The 21968-nt window shown below is 42.8% G+C and overlaps 1 protein-coding gene across 2 annotated transcripts in view; it reads right to left on the bottom strand.

The window, feature by feature from the left end:
- ADAMTS17 (ADAM metallopeptidase with thrombospondin type 1 motif 17) overlaps nucleotides 1-21968 on the bottom strand; it is a 156674-nt gene that overhangs the window by 84070 nt on the left and 50636 nt on the right. For both annotated transcript variants that reach the window (XM_086849571.1, XM_086849570.1), the window contains exon 8: nucleotides 13778-13883. In XM_086849571.1, the coding sequence (XP_086705697.1) occupies nucleotides 13778-13883 (106 nt within the window). The remainder of the gene's footprint in view (nucleotides 1-13777; nucleotides 13884-21968) is intronic.

Genomic DNA, 21968 nt, shown 5'->3' with positions numbered 1-21968 from the left:
GGATCACTTTAGAAACTCGTGGCTATCAAGGCTACCCAAGGTGTCCTGGCTGTCACCCCAGCTGCTTATTAAACATGCATGACAAACAATTGATTTCTCTCCACACAACTGCACTTACCTCAGCCACCACTTCTCCAAAGGGCAGGGAGGATGTCCAGCTGCCAAGAAGGAAATAATGACAGCGGGCTGTCTCTCACTCCCACAGAAATCCAAAGGAGTCTTTTCAAAGAACCAGCTTACAAAGAGCTGTAACTGTGCAAGCTCAGCAACACATTAAATAGGAAGAGCTCATTGGGCCAGCCCTGCACACCAATATGGCCTCACAGAATTGAGCAAAGGGCCCATTACAGCTGTATCCCAAATACAGGAGAAGGCAGAGATATCTCATGCTCCAAGTGTAAAGTTCAGTGGGACCAGTAGGGTTTTGACATTTTTGGCTGATACTTGATTGCTGGACAGCATGTTTTCTCCACCTGTAACATGTCTGACCCTGCAGATGTTCTCCTAAAGGCTTTGTTTCTGCAAGGGAACATTGCTATGAGCTAGGCAGTACCAGCCTTGCACGACACCACTGACCTTCTGAGAAGAGAATATGAGAGAAGTCATTCCCTGTGACCCAACTTGCCATGACTCACCCACACATAATCCAGCATTAAATGTAGAACCAGGACTAAATATAAGATTTTTTTCTAAAGCCCACTGGAGAAAAATAAATGCAAAAGGAGGGCAGACTGAACAACATCATTGCAGAGTGGGAAAGGTAAGGGAGAAGGGGAGCTGTAATTTATCTGCTCTGGCATGTCAGTGTGGGCAGGATGACAGTGCCCACAGAGGACAGCTATTTAGACATGCACAAATGCCATCTGTTTTTTCCATATGAAGGAAAAAATTCATCCCTATCCCACCTCCTCAGGTCTCAATGAAGGTTTGAAAAGGGAATCCCATCTCTGCAGTGCATCCAGTATCAACCACAAAGGAAGACACTGGTATGGAAGGAGGTTACACAGGGTGTGTGGCTGGCAGCTGAGAACTTTAAACATGGCCATTAAACTCAAATCCAAACAGAGGATGTACATTAACAGTTCTTAACAGCTCCTGGCTGGTTCTTGGACTGAACCAGGAGTGGGAGACAGCACCCCACATCATCCAGCCTGTGAGCTGTCCACTCCCAAACTGAGCTCAACGTTAGGAATTTTTATTAACATTTGAAATCAAAGCTGCATCACTGGAAAGATGCCTACTTCTGAACTGCTTCAACATGTTTAATGTTTCAATATAAAATGCTGATCATTTTGCAAGTTATGAGGTTTACATCCAGTTGAGAATAAAGATGTAACAGAGGAAGGAGTGAAATGGGGGTGCTCATTTCAGCTGGAACGGTAATAGGAGCTGCAGTGCAAAGTGAGGACAGTAACTTTGAGAGGGTGACCCAGGAAAGCAATGCCTCTAAAACAGGCAGAGATTGTCAGAGATGTCACAGGGGGCCAAGGGAGGCTTGGACAAACCAACAAATCCTGGGAAAATGCTGAGTTGAGCTGAGCTGTCATTGAGGGAGGAGGCAAGGAAACATCTTTGTGCAACCTTCCTACAAAACCAGCGGCCACTGAGGCCATTGGCTTAATGGAAAGCAGGCTTTTTCACACTCTGCTTTTCAAACATGTAAACACTGTCTCTTAAATATGCTTTGACTATTCCAGAAAGTGTCAGGAACACATTGGAGAACTGTGATGAAGAGGGGGAGATGATCCTACTTAAAACATTTGAAGTAACCAAGGCTGGTCATTGTATACACAGTGTTATCTAGAACAGAGGTGTTCAGGATAGGTGCTGTATTTTTGGGGTTTTTTAAATCAGGAAAGTCAACATTTAAAGGGAGCCATGACTACTGGACTCTTGTTTTCATAACCAAGTTTATGTCACTCTCCAATAATGAAGTAACCAGATATTTTATATGGTTATCTACTCATCAAGCAGCCAAGAAGTCAACAACAGCGAGTGAGAACACACGAACGCCTATGGTGAATAACAGTGTGGAAAGCTGTGGTTTATTCAGCTGCATGACAGATCCAGCTCTTTATGATATGGTTTTCATTTAAAAAGAATTAGCTTTTTTGCCTTGGAATCTGGAAGGCAGCAAAGTACGAGCTTGTGTTGCAAGGGACAGAGAGCACATGAGAGTGACATGGCAGAGACATTCCGTGGCCATGAAGAACATAAGAGAATCATTTTAGGATCCTCTCCCCAGCAACATCACATGCTCACATGATTGACTCCTTCCTCCAGCAGACATTTGTTCATGGGATTCTCTCTGAGCAGCCCTTGCTGTTTCACAGAGTGGCTAATTCACAGCAGGACAGGCATTGCCTGATGCATTCCAGCACCTTGGGTGAGATGAAGGGACCCAGCTCCAAAGCAACTGAACATCCACCATTCCAAGGGCCTCTCTCCACTGCTTCTGATTTCTAGGATGTGATCCCTGCATATCAACCTTTTCCTGAAAAAACTTCACAGTTTCTTCTAAGAGCTGTCAGGTTCTGAGCTACAGGGACAGAAAAGGGAGTGCTCCACCAAATACAGAGTCCTACAAAATGCTAAAGTTGATCCATATATATACAAATAAATTTGGCAGAAACTTAGCATTGAAGAGGTAGAATTACCTCAGGAAAACACCCTTGTGCCTTCTGATGTCAATACTTCCTCCTTTCTGAGATCCATTTAGCATCTTAAGTGGATCTCTCCTGTCTCCTTCCTTAAAGTACTATCCCATCTCCATGCAGGCATCCAACCATATGCTGAGCATTTCTACACCCTCACACATTCTTTGATACCTGCCAACAACACACAGCAGATTTCTGACACAACAGCATAGGTAGGAGTCAAGAATTGCTTTAATTCCTTCAATCAGTCCCGGTTGAAGAGTTGAATATAAATACATCCAAAAACACTCACTGTACAACACGGATCAGTGACTCTCAGTGGGCATCACTTGTCTCACACTGGCTGTTTGTCATGATCACAGCTGAGTTGTGACCCTAAAGTAAGAATAAATTTATCTGAGGATGTCTCCATGAAAATGTTCACCATAAGCTGTTTCCTCGCCCTCCAAGTGATTAAATCCACTTCTTGGACATACAAAAACCTTTCGTTCTCGCTTGCTTCAATCTGGTTTCAGAACACAGAGAACTGTTGCAGAAGGAGCACAATGATTATGAATGAAGCAGTGGTGGGCAGAGAAGGACTGCTCATTGCACAGAGGCTGCTGTGCTCCATCTGTAGCTCCTTGTTTTTGGAAAGCACCCCGGGGCACAGCAGAAGGAACAAGCTGAAGGGTAACAAGCTGTTTGCTTTCAGCACTGCCTGAAGTGGGTGAGAACGAGACCTCCGAAAATGTGACATGCATTTCCTCAGAAGATGAAAAGAGAATATAAATTGTAGGGTGGAAAAAAGATCAAACCCCGGGATAGCTGGGTGGGATTTCCCACCCACGAGGGAAGAGAGACAAAAGCTCAGTGAGCACTGACAGCCCTGTCAGTCACAATGTCAGAAACCCCAGGGGAAGCTCTGTGTGCAGTCACTTTTCCAAAACTCCTGTGAAACCACTGAAAGCCTCCAGTCAACTGCATTAAATGACCGAGTGCCAAACCTGAATGCAGAGCTACAACACAAGACACCCTTCAAAGAAAAGCAAGGAGAGGGGAGAGATGGTGTGGAATATTTGCCAAATACGTGCAACACAAATAACCCAGATGTCCCACACCCTGTCCCATCAGGAAGCCACCCACAGCCGAGCGCTGGGGAAGTGGGACAGCCTGGGGAATGCACTGTAGGAGTCAGGAATGCTGGCTGCCTTCCCCACACTGGGAGATGAATTCTCCATCCCTGGAGGTGGGAAGCAGGAGATGGCCAACATCAAAAGACAAAAAGGTGTGAAGTAAATGCACTATATGAATTCCACCAGCATCAAGCATTCTGCAGTCCCCAGAAAGGCAGTGGCTATATGTTTTATGGCTCTCAGAGCAGAAGTCCTTTTCACAGAAATATTTTTCATCCTCTTTCTTGGTCTGCATTGTCAATCACTGTGGGCTCACAGATTCAGTGCAAGAAGAAATCCATCCTTATGTGACCCTCTTGCACTGATTCACCAACACAACAGGTGACTGCAGCGGACAGTAACAAACTTCTGGGTTCTCTTTTTCTTCCAAAAATGAGAAAAACCCACCAGAACAGACCAGGAAAAAAGCTGCATAGGAAATGCATGATCCGGTTCTAAAATTTTGTTTCCAATAGTGGTACTTTCATATGCCAGCTCCATAAACTCTCAGGATTTTTCATTTTTGGTCCAGCTGGTAAAATAATTTATAATACCAGCACCACCTGGCCTTGGCTGTTCGTAAATGATTGCAGAAGTTCAGCAAGTTATCTCAGTTTCACTCATTTTATCAGCAGGGAGAGACTCAATATCAAACAGGAATGCTGCAAACTATAGCTTGGTATCAAAGCAATTTGGAAATGATATGTTCAGACCAATACTGAAGTGAAATTCTTTGGGTAGTGGGTGTGCCTGGTTGCCTACAAACCTCAATGCTAATAAAGTTAAGTTTGCCTTAATATTGTCCAAGGAATTGACATGAGGAAAGTAAAAAGCGACTTGAAAAGACACTCTTGCTTTGAGTAACTTTGGCTTGAACATGTTAACATAGACAAACTACAGAGAAAGAAAAAAGTCTATTATTTTATAAGATACTGTTTTAGAGGGTCTCTAGCTGGTAAGAGGTGCAGGGTGTGTCATTTTAAGTGGTGACAGCTTTCTGAAGATGTGCACAAGCTTTTCTCATGTTGGAGAAACAGTTCCAAAGGAGCTGCAGGTATGGAAGGCAGCACTTAACGAATAAAAATAAAATATGAGTATCTTTTCCTAAGAAAAACGTCAGTTTTTTCTTTGACTGGAGAAAACCCTCAGGATCATATCTGGGTTAGTACTGGAAATGTGTCAATAACAGTGAAATAATGGAAAAAGAGGTAAAATACATACACAATGAAGGTGATACTTGAAGAGACAGGAAGCGATGCGTGTGCACACAGGTAGGAAAGCTGATGACAAAGTCATTATTATAATGATCCTGTAGGAAAATCCAGTTTGCAGTATTTCTTTAAAGCTAGTAAATGCAGGCAATCTGCACTTTTCTCAAAATTTGACCACTTCTGACCATGGTGACTCATGATGGATAGTAGGGAAGAGTTCTGCCTTCTTGGACTAAATCTACCCCAAATTACACAGCAAATAGCTTTACTTGAGATAAAGGAGGAACCAGACAGGAAAGAATTCACCCATTGAAAAGTGCCAGTTGTGTTTTCAGGAGGAAGAAAGGAAGCTGTGCTTTTCCTTTGAAGGAAGGATACTTTACCTAAGTACAGAGACTACCTGAACTAAGAAGCAAACTGCTTCTAGGAAGCATTTCTTTATCATGCAGCCTAGTTTTACTGTGTGCAACTAAAATGAATATTTAAAAGCTAGATTAGAAAGCTGCCACTTCGTTAGATGTCTCCAGAACGATGCTGGAAAACAGCAGGGTGGGAGGAAAGGAGCCCAGCAGGGAGCAGGTGGAAGAGCCAGGCAGGATTTCGACTGGCACTGGCAGGTGAGATACAGCTACCAGAGGGGGGACATGAGAAACTTCTGAGAGCACAAACTGTCCCAAATGTGGATAAGATGTGGCGTATCAGGTGAGCATCCCCATGGGCTTTGGAGCAGAGAAAGAAAGTACAGAGAAAAATACTCATTTTTAAGGCCCTGAGCTAATTAGAACCCAAAAGGAAGGAAATTCTTCAAGCAAGTGAAAGCAAACCATTATGATCAGATTCCTTTTGCTTTTATTTGCTTTACCAAAGCAAAAAAAAAGCAGAAAACTGTGGGCTATTCTCTTTTTTATGGAAACTGGGGTTCAAGACACAGACAACAAACTCCCTGCTGGGCTGGATCCAGCAATGGAAAGAGGCCCAGCATCCGATGTAGGGAGGATTTTGCAAATGGAAAAGGATCACTGAGAACAAAGCAGGCCTGTTTATTTCACTTCTACAGTAAACTCTTTTTTGCTGAATTTTATTTCCCAACACAACTGTTGGCCAAGAGGCAGCCAACCCTGTTCCACCCCAGCACATGCTTCCACTGACGTAACAGCTAAAGGGAACCACATTTTTAGAGGCAACAACATTTCACTGCTGCTGACTTACTACCAAAGGCTTTTCCAAGTGACAGTCTAGGATTTATCACCTTCCCCAGCTCGGGAAGTCATTTTCACCTGGAACCTGTTGAACTCAGCAGGCCAGGCAGACAGCACGGGTTACAGGCTATTGGAACCCAACTGCTAGTGGAAAAGTAAATATTTCATCTAGATCATTGCCCTTGTATAAAAACAAATTATTATTTGGTAAATGGCACTTACAAACCTAATATTTCCTGTGCTGGTGTGCAGTGGGAGGCTGCACAATGGGGACTTGTACTGTCCCTGTGTTTGGGTCACTGGGTGCACCAGGCTGTTGCCAGCAAAGCCAGTGGAGTATGAAACCAGAACCCTCGTGGCAGGAAGCAGATGCAAGGTTTGCCAAATCATTACAGCCCAGCTACTTAACACAGCCCTGGCTTACTCAGCAGAGTAAGCCTTCAAAAAGAAAGGCAGAGCTGGCAAAGCTACAAAGCTATTGATTAAACAAAAATTGCATTTCTAAATGGCTGTCGTTCGCCTGTTTGGTGCAGTTTTATTAAGTAAAGCTGTACAAGATGCTCAAAAACAAAGAAATTAGTGGGACTGCAAGGGAATGTTGCTTCCCTAGGGATTACACAGAGATCCTTCACAAAGCAGAGAGTAAAACCATAGAAACCCTTGCCCAGAACTAATGTTTGCCTCAAGAGTGCAGAAGGCAACGGGACGTGGACATTCCCACGCCAGGTTCCAATGTTATTACATTGCAGTACTGTAAATAAACCATCAAATTTGGATGGTACAAAGGTGAAACAGATAATCATGATAGAGGGAAGGTACCCTCCCACCATGCCAGGATTAGCAGGTTCAGTAAATGCACCTGGGAATATCTTGCAGCTTTACATAAAACTAAAAAATCACACCCAAACTGAGGCCTATCCGGAGCACGACACTACCAAACCTCTCCACTTCTCCCCAATATTATTTTTTTCTGTGTGATTTTTGTACATCATTTTATTTTCTTAACATTTTTTTTTTTCTCTGCATGATCCCACTGCCACTGGAAAAACAACCTGCCAGACAATACCACAGGGATCTTCTATTTCTGGTACTCAAATTAACTTACTCAGGTGTCCTGTACTGTCTTACAGGGGGCCAACACACTTTGTGTTTAGTGCTGCTCCACCACTACCTCCTTCCCAGGTTAAATCATCCATGCTGGCAGTAGTCTCCACTGATTTCTTTTTTAAAAAATATATTTAAACCTGTCTTTGATCTCTGCTGTCTTTTGACTAACTTAGGACATGGTTTTCAGAAAGTTATTATCAAGCTACTAAGGAACATAATAATAATAATAACAATAATAACAACAACAACAACAATAATAATAATTTGTTTTATCTAAAACAGACTCCTCAGTGTGTTACCAGAAGTAGAAGAAGCATCTCCTGATATTTTAGGATATACCTATTCTTTCTCTGAACCAGAGCCTGTTACTAAATAACTGCTTTGCTTAGATCATCCCACTCCAATGTACAAGCACATATGATGAAACAGGCAGTGTTCCATTATGTCCTCTGGAGTTGTACAGAGAAGGGCAACTTAACTGTGAAAATGTGCTTGCAATTATCTGTGGAAGAAGAATGAAACCTGGGAGGAGGGGAGCACGAAAAGGGAGCCTGGGAACATGGAGAGAGAGACATTCCTCAACAGATTTACAACACAAATGGCAGAAAATAAAATTAGCAACTCCAGGGTGGGTACGGACTGCTGCCAGCATTTTTGGCCAGCCTCAGGGTATGTCTACACAGCAGCCAGTCACTCCCAGTACTCCTGAGACTGCAATATACTGGAACAGTTACATCCTCCTGTGAGATTTCAAGTGGGGATTCTGGCACCAGGAGAACAGAGCTGGGGCAGGCACTGCCTGAATCCAACTCTCTGGCTACTCAGGAAGTCCTGCTGCAGCAAAGTCATTAATACCTGAGCTTGCTAGAGTAAAGCCTGCACAGGATTGCCTCCGGCTCTAATGTTCCTTGAGATCCAACTGATCTTGATTTTCCACCACTCCAAATGCAGAGATGTGAATTCTGACACAAAGCATGGTCAAAAGGGCCACACAGCATTTATGAAGGCACTGAGGGAATAAGGCAGCATAAGGCAGGATCTACACCAAACAGTGCCAGCAGTTCCACTGGAGAGGTTTATCCCGCCACTGGACAGATCCTGGCAGCCACAGGTACATCCCTGAGCCATCCATAACTGGATGGTACCCTACAGACACACAGGATGGGCACCTCTTTGCAACAGCTCTCTCTTACAGTAAAATATTAATTCTCAGGAGCAAAAACAATGCCTGTGGGCATGTGTTATAGTAGAGTCTTTAACTACATGCTGAAATCCTGCCTTGTGAATAGAAGTTTGGCCTCATTTGCAGTACAGAGGGAGCAGAGCTATAACTGAAGTTGTCTGGATAACCCTCAAACTGAGACTTTAGTGCTTCTGCATGTTTGATTTATGACTTCAGTAATTCTGCTTTTCATGGTGTTTGGGAAGTATGAAGTAACCTGGGGACACATTGGTGCATTTCTGCAACAGCAACAAAGAAAAATGTTCCACAGAATTTCAGGTCAGGCAGAACCTGCCTGATAAATGTGGGACTAACTCAAAGAAACACAAAAAAGAAAAAGAAGCTCAGGTGAGAAATTTAACAAAAAAACCCATCAGAGTTAATGTTTAAAATCAGCCAGAACAGAAACTACACTCAGCTGCCTCCACTGGTAGAGGTCTGAGTTCAAGGGTTAGACTGTGCTGAGCTGCTCTGAAAAAGACAGAGGGTTGTTGGCATTTTTCTTTCAAGACAGCTTCTCAGCTGCCACATCCTGCACCTGAATGTTACAAACCCAGGATAAAATTTAGAGAATTTTTAGCAGACTCCATTTCTCCATGGCTTCCAGAACCCCTCCCTTTGCCCCATCACCATGATTTGGCTGTCTGGCTCCAATGCTGCTGGCACTGTTCTGACTGGAATGGCAGGACAGGCTGATCCAGAAAAAGAAACAGGTTTCTGTCAGCAGTGTGCACTCTGCAGCATTATCTGTCTGCACAGATCTGTCACATTTACTGGGGTGGTCCTCAGCTTCCACACGAAACTTTTCATTTTTAAAATGCATTATGACCAATTTTTTACAAATTGCAGGGCAGCAAGAAGTGGGACGATTTCCTGGTTTGTTCTCAGAAATCTTGAGTAGCTGCACCACAGTGACTGGGCTTTGCTGGTGTAAATTGTTACAGGGCATCATTCTGCACCTCTGAGATCTGCTCAGGGACATTCCTCCTCAGCCTGCAATGTTTTCACATTCTGGCACATCTGCATGAATCTCTCTGCTGGACACAGAACTGCACCCAGAACAGGGAGGGCAATGTTATTCACAAGTCCATCAGCACAAATACCAGGCCACAAAGGGAACATCCAGAGTGTTTTTCCCTTACCTGCAACACCACAATGCTTGAGACACACCACAAAGGCTATACCTCATCATGCAGCAATAATTATGCACCCTGAAGTAATTTTAACCAAGCTAGAGCTATCAATACCTAACATCTAAAGCAAATAAGCACACTGGAGAGAAACCTGCTGGTTCCAAACCCTTCTCTCGACTGATTCCAAGCCCTGAGCTGTTCGGTTTGTTCATTATGGGCTTTTACCTTTGGACTCATTTTTGTCCTCATCTGTTTCAGCTTCAAGTTTGAGGCCATGTGGTTTCAGGCTGTTGGCAAGAGGCAGCTCCTTGCTTATTGTCAGTTGATTTTAATCCCCTTTCCTAAGGCCATCTGTGGCTCCCAGCCACACCACCTCGGGCTATTCTCTCCCCATCCAGGCACTGCCAGGTTCCGCTGGCTCATGAATGGGAATCTTCCCTCCTCACCCAAGCCTGCCCCCATCCCACAACAGGAAAGCTGAGGCTGTTGAAAGAAACAGGAATGGCAACAAAGCTGGCATTGTTGTCCTGAAAAACCACTGGCTGCAGCCCACCCCACTCCGTTCGGGGGATAACGGATATACGGATGAATCCCAGCTTTTGTTTCAAAAAACTTATTTGACTTTTTCTTTGGAGAAGGACTTGAAAATGGTAACAAAGCCACTGCTGTAGGCAAAGAGAGAACTAGGAGGGGGGAAGTGGCACTATTTTTCTGCAAGTCGGTTGTTCAGGGTGGTCTTTGGAGTGTGAATCTCAGATCAGCCTCACACTGGTTCATGGAGGCAGAGAAGGAGGGAAGCACCACTCAGAACCCTGGTGACACTTTTAAGCTTTTACTGATGGACTTGCCCTGCAAATTTGAAAAGGTGAGAGCAAGAAATGCTCAGTGCTCATATTATATTTCAGTGTTCATATTATATTTATAATATGAAGACCTCAGACTTGTATATTTTAAGACTTCAGTGACCACTGTGATCTTGGGTCTTCAAGGACTCCACCCAGCAAACCCTGGATAAAATTCAACAAACTCAGGTTACACTCAAGTGTGTTGTTTTAAAAGCCACCCACTATTGACCCAGCTGACTGAAGTAACAAGGCTTGCTGAGGGTCCTGTCTCGTGTGGGAAGAAGTTTATGATTTGGAGCCTCAATACACATTCACTGGGCTCCCTGTCTGGTACCTTTTTGTAACAGTAAAACTCTTCTCCTGGAACCTTTCTAAAAAATTGTATCTAAATACAGATGGATGTTCCCTTTATGTCCACAGACCAAAACTATCAGCACAGACTTGAAGATTTAAATACAAATGTCACATCTCTCACCCCATCATCAAGCAACAACTCCACAGGTTAAACCTGAAGATGAACTTTTATCCTTCAACTTTCTATAGGACCTATTTCATCCTAATTGATCTATTTAATGGTGTCTCCATGTTTTCACAGTGCAGCTGTCCGGAATAGTGTTTTTTGCAGTCAGTCCAAATGACATTAGTGGCAGATTAGGAATCTGACACATCAATTAGTAATCCATTCACTTTTTCCAAAGTCCACATCAGAAACTATCTGTGAATGCCAAACTGGGCTTGTGATCTCCACAGACATTTGTTAGTCTTAAGGAAAGAATAATAAATCTCAGCTTTTCTACACTCATAAGGAAATCAGACTTCAATAAAGCTCAAAATTATGGCTCTCCAAAATTTATATTTTTGCCAATATGGATGTAAGTTTTGATTGGATTTTGTTTTAAATTAAGAAACTTGCACCTAGTTTTCCTTGGTTTTCATTTTTAAAGTTCATGTCAGCTTCTTTGTGTTCATGTCTGCAATGGGTTTCCTTATATTTCACTCAACAACTCGGAGTTTTTAAGTAAAGTCTGCGAAGAATTCTTCTATTTGCACAAGATGTGCTGAAAGAGGATTGCTCAGAGCATCTTACTGCAGGTCAACACCAGAAGAATGGGACCTGATACCTTTTAATGTCAATGAAAAAGATTCCTCTTGGTCTCCAGAAAGGCACCAGTCAGCTGGTCAGAGGTTGAAATTAGTCACTGGTGGTGACAGCACAGAGGGATGATTCTGATGCTCATATTGAGGGGTGACAGATATGGCATTTACCCTCCTCTGTTTTGATTTGGCAACACTGGGGGTTGATTATGCTGCTGGTGGCAAGGCAGAGGGGGCAGAAAGATTTGCCCCAGTGTGTGACGGAGAATTGCAGCTCTTTGTGGAGTAAGATAACCTGGAACATGTCCCTGAACACTTGTGGCAGCAGAATCCTCCCAACAGCTTTTACAACCTTCAGCTGGAGCACTCCTGGTTCCTGTGTCCTTTCAGAGCCACATTACCCTAAACTGGCCCTTACAGACACTCCACTCCCCTCCAGTACTCTTGAAATAGTTTTCCAAGATGAAGGCAACGAAAGAAAACCAGAAGTGGTATGACATTATGTTCTTACCACCAAAACTGCCCTCAGAAAAGAAAATGGAGTTTGCAATTTTCTGCACAGATGGAGAGCTGCATCTGAAAGCATTACATCCCCTATTTATGATTGGGGATATTTTTCAGCAAGGCATTATTAGAAGGAAGCTTGTCAGCTCTGCTGAGAAACTTGGCAAACACTAGGGCAGACCAGTCTCACTCTTTCACACAGGATTTTCTGCAGCTGGATTTTCTGCAGCTCAAGTATTTTTCCCTCTTGCTCTTGGACCATCCAAAGATGAGTGCTGAATTTCCCTTAGCATTACCCACAGGTTAATTTGTTATTAAGTTTAGGCTCAGTTTAACATCTTGGCATGCAATCTAAATAAAACCAAACCCAAATGTCCTTCATTTCTGCCGAAACCACCCTCGGTTTGGCTCAGCTGCCTTCGATGTCACTGGAGGGTGAACAAGAGATTCATTTTTGGTAGGTAACCTAAATATCCTCCATGCAACTTTGAAATACATTGCCATAAAGTAATTATTTGTCAAGGAATGAGGTTGGCCAGAACCTGAACACACTCCATTGGCTCTGACTTAGCTGTGAAATACTTCTTACTGCAGGAAAGGAAGATCCACCAGACATGTGAGCTGTAGGAAGGGCACAGAAAACTTGGGCACAACCTCTTAACTACAGGAACACGGTTGGGATTTCCCACCTTACATCCAAAAAGGCTGAAAGAAGGAGCGCTTCAAAACCCTCCAGGCACAGTCCTGCCCCCTGTCTAATTTCTGTACCTTCCACAGTCTAACTGTGACACTGCAACCAGAGTGATGTCAATGGAAAGGGGAAAAAGCTGATCAGTATTATTGTGTAAGTGAATTAACACTGGGCCTGGAGAAGGGATATGTGGAGCTGACCTTTGGTTAACTCATCATCTGCACTAAGAGGATGCAGCTGACTCTTCCAGTCAATTTTGTTTCCTTCAGCCCATGGGATATTTATAGGCAGCTGTAAAGAGTCTCCAAAGTCACCTGCAGAAAGCACCCAGTAATCTCATTCTGCAAATTTCTGTCTGACTAGGACTTATCATGATCCTTCCTGCTTTTTCCAGTGTGTTCAAAGTGTCTTACTTAGGTGTGATTGAGCTGATAAATCAAATTACAGGATTTCTTTCTGTTGATCAAATAATTCTGCTTAAGGGCATTTCCAAAGTACTGATGTTTACTATTTCAGTCACAGCAGATTACTTCACATGCAGAGATGAAACCATTACCAAACTATTTAACTATTAAAGCCCTTGACACAGACACCTGAACTTCAGAGAAAACTTGGCAAGTTTAAAGATTTTGAGGCTCATGTTGGTTTTGTGGACCTATTCTACACAGTAAAGAAAAGCAGAATTTGTCTGTATTACTGGCATTTAAGAGATCGAGGCCTCTTTGTGCTGCTCAGAATCAGAAGAGAGAGCTGAAAACAGGGGAAGTTCAACTAGAAAGATTTATGTGTGCTAAAATGGGTATTTACATAAGCCTCCTGAAAATTAAGTTATGCATCAATGTGCTACATTTATGAAATCATAACAAACACGCCACACTAGTAATTGCACTTGTCTGGCTTCAAATGAAAGTATCCTGCAGTGGCACAAGTAAAGGAGGAAAAGAAGGACAAGTTCTTACTTGTGCCCAAGTTCATGTGCAATTGTGAATGCCAGATTGAGACCGTTGTCTTCAGCAAGAACACATTTTCTCTTGGCACTGCAGACACCTCCTAGGTAAGCAATTCCTGCAACAAAAACACAGAGAACATTCCCATCAAAACCAGTGAAACAGCTCATTCACACCAAACATACAGCAATAGCAACAAAAATGATCAAAAATGCAACCAGAATAAAAAATATTAGAGCAGTTTCCATACAAAATCATTTGAGTAGTTTCTTCCTCATCCTAATGAAGAATCAGTCCAGAGTTTTGTCAGACAGGAAATAAGTAAAACACACTCACCTTCACTGCTTTCATTGGAAAATATATTTCACTGACCCAAAAATTCATCTAAACTTGTCTACTAATACCTTCTACTACAGCATTAGAGGATGCAGTGAAGGAGCCTGAACAAGCATTTAAATTGAGTTATCTCAGTTTTCAGAATGAAGTCAGGGAGAAGGAATAAAACAATAAAGCAGAGACTCTGAAAAGATCTTATATATTCCCTTATTTTCATGCTTAAAAGAAAGCCAGAGTGTCAGAGCCAGGAGAGCTGGCAAAGTGCTGATGGTGAGTCACAAAGCCAATGTAGGTGGCACAGGTCTCCTATTACTGAGTGGAATTTAGGATTTGATCCATGCACAGTATTCTCCTGTTTGTGTGGGCACCACGAACGGTTTGAGGCTGAGGCCAAAAAGGAATTCAAAAGTTACAGCATGAAACTTCTGCTATGGAAAAACAATAGTCCTCATCTGCCCTTCCTGCAGCCAGACTGTCCCCTGCTGAAAGTGCCACTGCACCTGGGGGTGCTGTGATGGCATCACAGGCCAGCTCAGGGTGTCTCAGGGGATATATCTGCTTTGATTTGTATTTAACAGCACACATGGACTGTATTTCCTCACTGCAGTTCCATGGAGGGGAGGCTGGATGGAGCTTCCTTGAAGGATCAAACCGTGACCATGCAATGGAATCATGAGATCCCTGTTTTCCTTTTTTTTTCCTCCTCTCAGAGTTGACAAAACTGTGGTTATCAGGGTGCAAATGTAAAACTTTAGACCTGGAAGAAGTCCAGCTCTGTTTTTATGGGTTTTGACAATGAGGATGTGGATATTTGTTGCTGGGGTGTTGTGGATGGAATGGGTAACAGCCTTTTACTTCAGCCCTTGCAGCGCAGAGTGAAGGCAGAAATCAGGCACTAACGCTTACTTTAAAAATGCTGACTGTGAAAGGGCAGATTCATACCACATGCAAAAAAAAATGAGATCAAGATTTAACCTTTTAAATCAGTGGCCATAAAAGGCTGGATTTCAGCACTTTGCTTGGACTGACTTGTTTCTTACACGCAGAATAGTCCAAAGGATGTCAAGGAATTGCTCAGGAAGTAACAGCCTTCTTCAAGAAAGATGTTTGAGACTGCAAGCTCAGTCCACACACCTGGTGGACCAATGAATGTGCCACTTTTTGGTTAAAGGGAAGCTAAAATGGAGTATTTGAGTCAGCTGAAAGGCACTTTTACTGAATAGGAAAAGATATTTTGGTGCCCTTTCACCAGTTTTAGGCAGAAATTATCAGAGCAGGACTTACCAAGAGTGTTTTATTCCTACTACTAAACCTGATTATTCACCTTTATCTTCCATTAACCTGTGCCAATATCTCTCTCAGTTGTATGTGACACATGAGGTTTTAACTGAGGAGCAACAATTGCATTTCAGGCTCGGGGCTGAGCAGGCAAGTCAGTTTTGCATTAAATTATTCATGCCAAGTTTCTTTTGGGAGATTTCATAAAATGAGGCTGGGTCTATGTTTGCCATCATGGAGATGGAAGGAGGCAGCATTCCCATTTTTGAGAGGTGTGGTGCAGCAAAACAGTCTAGAATTCTGCCAATATATTAAATACCAATTAAAACGTCAAATACATTATCTCAAATAGTAATTCTTCTGAAGTCTTTGTTTAGTGGCTCTAATCCCCACTGAACCTGGCAATGCATATCCACATTATTATTTTGGCTTTTGGTCTGTGCTAAAACCCTCATTATTCAAAGGTGGAAAAGTAATGATTAAGAACTTGTACATCCACCAGTGGTCAAAGAAGTAGTGACTGTGGCTCAGTTACAGACTCTTAGTCATCTATTTTTATTAGCTATTTTCACTGCTTAATGTGAATCCTGTGTGGCCATTTTGTAATATCTGCAATCATCAATTAAAAAATGTAGCCATTTAAAATTAGTTTGTTATTACAGAAATGGACTGGGCAGAGAAACTCATAATCCTGGAAGAGCAGAAACCTTTGTGGAGTACATGGAGTGAACTCAGTAAGAAGTCCAGCTCATGAACTGCTGAGTGCTTATTACTAATAGTCATTCTGGAACAGCAAGCCAGTTATAACAAATTGGTATCACATTTTAAGCCTGAAAAAGCTTGTCTTAAAAACGTTTTTGAAATCTATTTTTTCTATCAAACTATTTCCTAAGACTATAATTTTCTTTTGGACCAATACATTTTAGCATTAATTCCTTTCATCAGAATATCAACAGCAAATAAATTATTGATCTGCAAACATACTCCAGTTTCCTAGTAAATCTATCTGAACCATTAACATAAATGCAACTTTTTTTTAAATCCAGTACAATGATCCACATAACAGATAGGCAGAGAAAAATACACCTCTAACCAACAACAATAGGAGCACAATGCCTTGGTAGCTGCATTAACATGATTTATGTCTTCATTGGGATGAATGGAAACTGTTGTTTGCCTCTTAAATTTCCAGATTTTTATCTGAGCCTTTCAAGTCTGCAGAACTGGAATAAAAACTTCATGAACTCAGACATGTTTGTGAAAATCCTGGCATGCTGTGGTTCTACCAGGCTGGGAATAATATAAGAGGAAATGCTTTTATTTGGTAATTTTCCTTCTGGCCCTGTCTGTGAGACAGGTGTGTACGTGTGAAAATGAAAAATAGGGAAGGAAGCTGAACTGGGATTTTTGTTTGTTTTTTAAGAAAAACTTCTCATCACACTTCTCATCCACCATTGCAAATATACAGATAGTGGCTTTCTTTGGGGGAAAAATGTCCTTATCTTTCAGATATGCTGTCAGCAATTACCACAAATCTATTTTTAATATATAAAAAAGGTCAAGCAGGAGCATCAGTGGAAGAGGGAAAGGAAAGCCAATTACTATTTCTACTATTACCAAGCATGAGGGTTTTTTTCTTTCTCTCCTGAGAAATTACATAATTACAGCCCATAACTTCTGTGCTTGGACATGCAGAGCTATCTGCACTTCCACAGCAAACCCTGGGACACAGGCAACTGTGTAAACTCACATTTATCCAAAAACTTGTCATACATAAACAGTTTGCAGCTGTTGGCCTTCTTGCCAGCTATGAGCCCTCCACCAGCAGTATCTCCAAGGGGAATGATCCCATCTATCCCAGTTAGGCATGAGGATATTACACACTTGCCACAGGGATGGCCAAAGCTGGGAGAAGACAAGTCCTGGTGCGTGGGTTCCTGTTTCGTCCTACTCCAAACACCTGGGGCTTCCTCCTGACGGCTCTGGAGTATTCACTCAGCAAGTGGTTTGTCCAGGTACTCCAGCTTTCAACTCTCTAATGTCTTGTTTTCATTGCACTCCTAATACTTTAATCTCTTCTTTTGCCAACCACCTCTGGATACAGAACTTTTACTTGATTAAAACTTGGCTGGCTCTCCTCCTGCTCAATGTATTTGCTGTTGGGAAGGGAGCCAAACTCCCAGTCCTGAAGTCTGCTTGGCACAGACAGAGACTCCCTGCATATCCACATGCTCAGAGCAAACCTCCCATTCCCTGTCATTACTAGTTTGGTGTTGAGCTGATGTTTTTCTCATCCTCCCATGATTTTCAATTTGTGCAGCTTGAACATTGCCATCAATTACATTCCTGCAGCCTCTCTTAACATCCTACACGAGTAAAATCAGGAAACCCTGAAGTGATTCATGCTCTGCCTTTCCATTCAATGGCAATGATATGTTTGACAGAGATGCCCTGCCTGTATATACACATCAAGTCAGTCACCAAGGGAATCTTCCAGTGCTTGTGATACTTAAAATGAAAAATACTTCTCCCTTTCTATAAAGCCTACATAGAAAAGGTTCCAAAATTTAAGAAACATTAAAGAAGAAACCCACTAAACTGCCTCCAAGATAGGTACTAACACTGTTCTACAGCTGAATAAACAGAGGTCTCAAGAGTCAGCGGTATCCAGGTGAAAAAGAACTGTATCCATGGAAGGGCCCTCACAGACAGGCTAAGGCTGTCACCACTGAGCCTCCAGGCCAAGTTTGGTTTATAGGGATCATCCAGAAAAGTGAACAGGGTGAGCTGTTCCTTCATTTTAGAAGAATGTCCTAATTCAAAGCTAATTCAAAGCTGGACATGCTATCTTAGTGGCACAGATTAATTTGGCTTAATGCTGGATAGTCCTCCAAGATGCCAATTTCTGTTAATCTCACAGTAACAACATGGTTTCCATTAGAGTTTAATATTCATGTATGGAAACTGTTTCCCTTAGCAATAATTTTCATTGTTACTGCATTTAACAAAATCCACACTGGAAACAACACACTCATCATGAACCACAACTACAGAAATTACAGTGCAGCCATCCAGTGCACAAACACAGCTACAGTCAGGTAGGAAAACAAGTTAATAATCACATTAGTGCAAGTCACAATATTTTGAACTCAGGTCTTTACAGAGGAAGAGCTTCTGATGTCATGGACCAGCTGATGGCAGCCACCATGACTCCTGAGAATATCCACCAGATCCAGACTTCCTGTACCTGGGCAACTTGTTGCAAATGTGCCCATCAGCACAGAATCCTCTTCTCCCTTTGGAGAATATAGCCTGTCCTGAATTTCAACATGACCCCTGTAAAACTGTTCACCATGACCTGCAGGGATGCAGCACAACTCTCCCAGAACTCATTTAGCTGTCCTGTAGTGCCCAATAACTTCTTCCTCTGAAAACACTGTCATTTCCAGTGACAACTTCTGTCAGAATCCCAAAAGCCCAGCAAGAAAAATAAACAGCTGAGACACAAAGTGTAGGTGCTTTCTGAATCTTCTGATTTTCATAACACTCACCCTGAAGGATTAACAGATTAAATCCCTCCCTGATATTCACAGTACCAGATGATTTTTCTGGAGCTCACAAGGATGAACTCCTCAGAACACAAAGTCCTCATAGCACGAATGAGTGAAATGCTCAACGCCTTTGGCAGGAGATAGATTTCTGATTATCAGGAATAACTAGAGATACTTGGCCTTGAATATTGATACAACACCCAAGGGTCTAACGAGTGGTCCTGGATAACATTTCACAAAACCAGGCCTCTAGAACAAGCCAGATTCAACCACGTGCCTTAATCTTTATGAAAGGACTGTGTGTGATTCAGACAGAAACACCCAAATTTTAGCTCTGGCACCACTGCAACTCAGAAGAACTTCTCAGTCAATACTTTCATCCTACACTGGAGCCCAGGCAGGAGTGCACTGCCCCATTTCCAAACAAATTACCTGACACCTAAACCAACTGCCCTCCTCAGTACCTTCCTGATAAAGATGCCTTTGTGAGGCCAGACCTCTTCATGCCTGCAAATCTGCAGAGGCAGCAAGATTTAATCATCAGAGCTTAAAGGAGTGCTTTTGCTATCTTCCTTTTCTCTGTTTAATTACCCTGCAGGACGGCAATTAATGGGACACGTGGAATTCCCTCCCCTAGCACAGCTAACCCTCAGCTTTACCTTTCAGTCTTTCTGCAGGGCTTTTCTGTTTCTTGGGGATCCTCCTGAGGTTTTACAAGTTTAATGGTTCAATTATTTATCTCCTTTACCAACCTGCCCACACACAGACATTCCCCAAGATGGCAAGAGCTTTATTCCAATGTTATTTGCATTGGATTTAAACTCTGCTAATTCACTGATTTAGGAGAAGGGGACTGCCCAGACAGTAGAAAAGCTCTAGAGATTGAGACCTCTCCTAGCTTCAGGGATATCTCTCCTCACCCACGCCAGCAAAAGCTGTTTCAGATACCAAATACAGTGAGATAAAACTGAGAGATGTTCTAACACTTTTTTAAGTCCAGAAAACCCCTTTTAACCAAGACCTACAAAAACATTACACACGCTGCATTATAAGAGCAGACAACCTTTGTAAACCCTCAGAGGTTTGGCACAGACATCTTTGAAACCACATTCCTTTCCAGAGCCATTCACCAGGACTTGTGTTCACAAACATAAATATTCACCATACTGACCACACCTGAGGAGAGGTGTGGTGTTCACTGGATTTCAGAGAAAGCTGGAAACAAGCACCCTGCTCAGCCTCATGGAGCAGATATCCATCAGTGACACAGGTACCACTGATCTTGCCTCGCAGCAAGGGAATGCACTAAAGGCCCACCTGAAATTCTTTCCAGCCCTACTTTTCTAAGCCTTTATGATAAAACAACAGGATCTAAGACCTCAGCAAAGCAGGAGATAAAAGAAATTCCCTGTCTCTCTGACATCTGCTCTTTGTTCAGCGTGACATCCTCCGTGCCATTCACGGCTCCTCCCTTTCAGCAAACCATCACTTCCCTGGATGACAGCACATTAATAAATCCTCTCCATCCAACAAGACATGAAGAGTGCCTTAATTAACTGGGGCAGAGGAAGCAGGGTATCATCTACATGTTTACTCTACTTTGATATGCTAACAGCCACATTCCAGAGAGCTTCTCCCCAACACTCCCCAGAGCCCAGGCTGCTGCTGAATGCAGACCTTAAACACAGCTCCTCCCTGAAATCCTGTTTCTTTAGTTAAACACAGAGTTTAGGACATTTAGTCCAAATCAGACCACCATTCCTAAATGCTGATTCCCAAATCCAGGCAGCTAATTCACCATCTGCTTATAGACATCACTGCCTGGTGCTGAAAGTCTCCATGCTCACACACACATGGAATTACATGGGCTTGATTACTCAAAGTGAGATATATTAGGACAGCTGTTGAGAGGAAAGGCAGGGGAAGAGCTGGCCAGGTGGATTTGAGAGAGGGATTCCAGTTGGGGATTGGACTGAATGAGTTAACACACAGTGATGGGAAGAATACAGAAGCCTGGCATTGTTCAAATTTAGTGAACAAGGCAGGAAGAGATTAGGGAATGAGAAGAGACAGGGAGAGAAAAGTAGCAAATGGAGATAATATGGGTTTTCCAGAAGGCTTCAGGAAACATGACTTTGATCTCATAGGCAGCAGGGAGTCACTTCTGAGGGAGGCAGGGGTCAAGGAGGGCAGGAGATAAGATCAGAAGGGAAGATGAGCTCCCTGAGAATGTCTCCCTGTACTTACTGTTGGAGAAAAATGGATCTACAGCCCTAGGTCAGAAGTCTCTGGCATCATGGGTTCACTTGAGGAATTACTGAACAAGTCTGAGGGCATGGAATTATTCAGACAGGGAGGCAAAACCTGGCACTGAGCATAAAGGAGGGACAGGCTGTTGGAACTGGTATAGGAACAAGGGATGGAAATCAGAGAGATACAAGATAGTGAGAGAAAAAGAGAGAGGCACAGGGGACAACGTTGTTCAGGGATATCTCACACCAGAAAGAAATCAAATCTGGCAGAACGCAGCAGAGATCTGATGCTTTTGAAAGGCTACAGGAACAGAGACTGAGAACTCAAAGAAAACATCACCAACAACTGTGAAACCAAGCTGCAAATCAGGATTTGGATCCTGGCCCTCAAAAGTCACCTCTGCCTGGGGCTCAAAGGCATTTGGAGTTGAATATCTTGTGTTGGACTCCTGGTGTTCAGTGGATGAACCTGCCAGTCCTTTCTACAAACTGCTGTAGAGTTAAGCAGGACCTTCCCTTCCCACATACATGGAAACATCAGCATGACAATATGCAAAAGGCAGGCAGCCCATCAAGGCAGCAGCAGGACTCAGCACTGGACTCAGGGTTTGTGGAGCTGTGTAACTGCCTTTCACTGCAATGGCTGCAGCACAGAGACACAGGATAAAAATGACTCCACATCTCTCACCTGCTGGATGGCTTGACAAAAGGAGAGAGCTCCACCTGCCCCTGCTCTAAACAGCCTTTATGAATCTTGCCTTTCCTTTTCACAGATGTTATTAAAAA

Source organism: Cyanistes caeruleus, chromosome 13, assembly GCF_971803275.1.
Source record: "Cyanistes caeruleus chromosome 13, bCyaCae1.hap1.1, whole genome shotgun sequence".
Taxonomy (NCBI): Eukaryota; Metazoa; Chordata; class Aves; order Passeriformes; family Paridae; genus Cyanistes; species Cyanistes caeruleus.
Note: the sequence above shows the minus strand (reverse complement) of the source record. Positions and strands in the feature narration are given on the sequence as shown.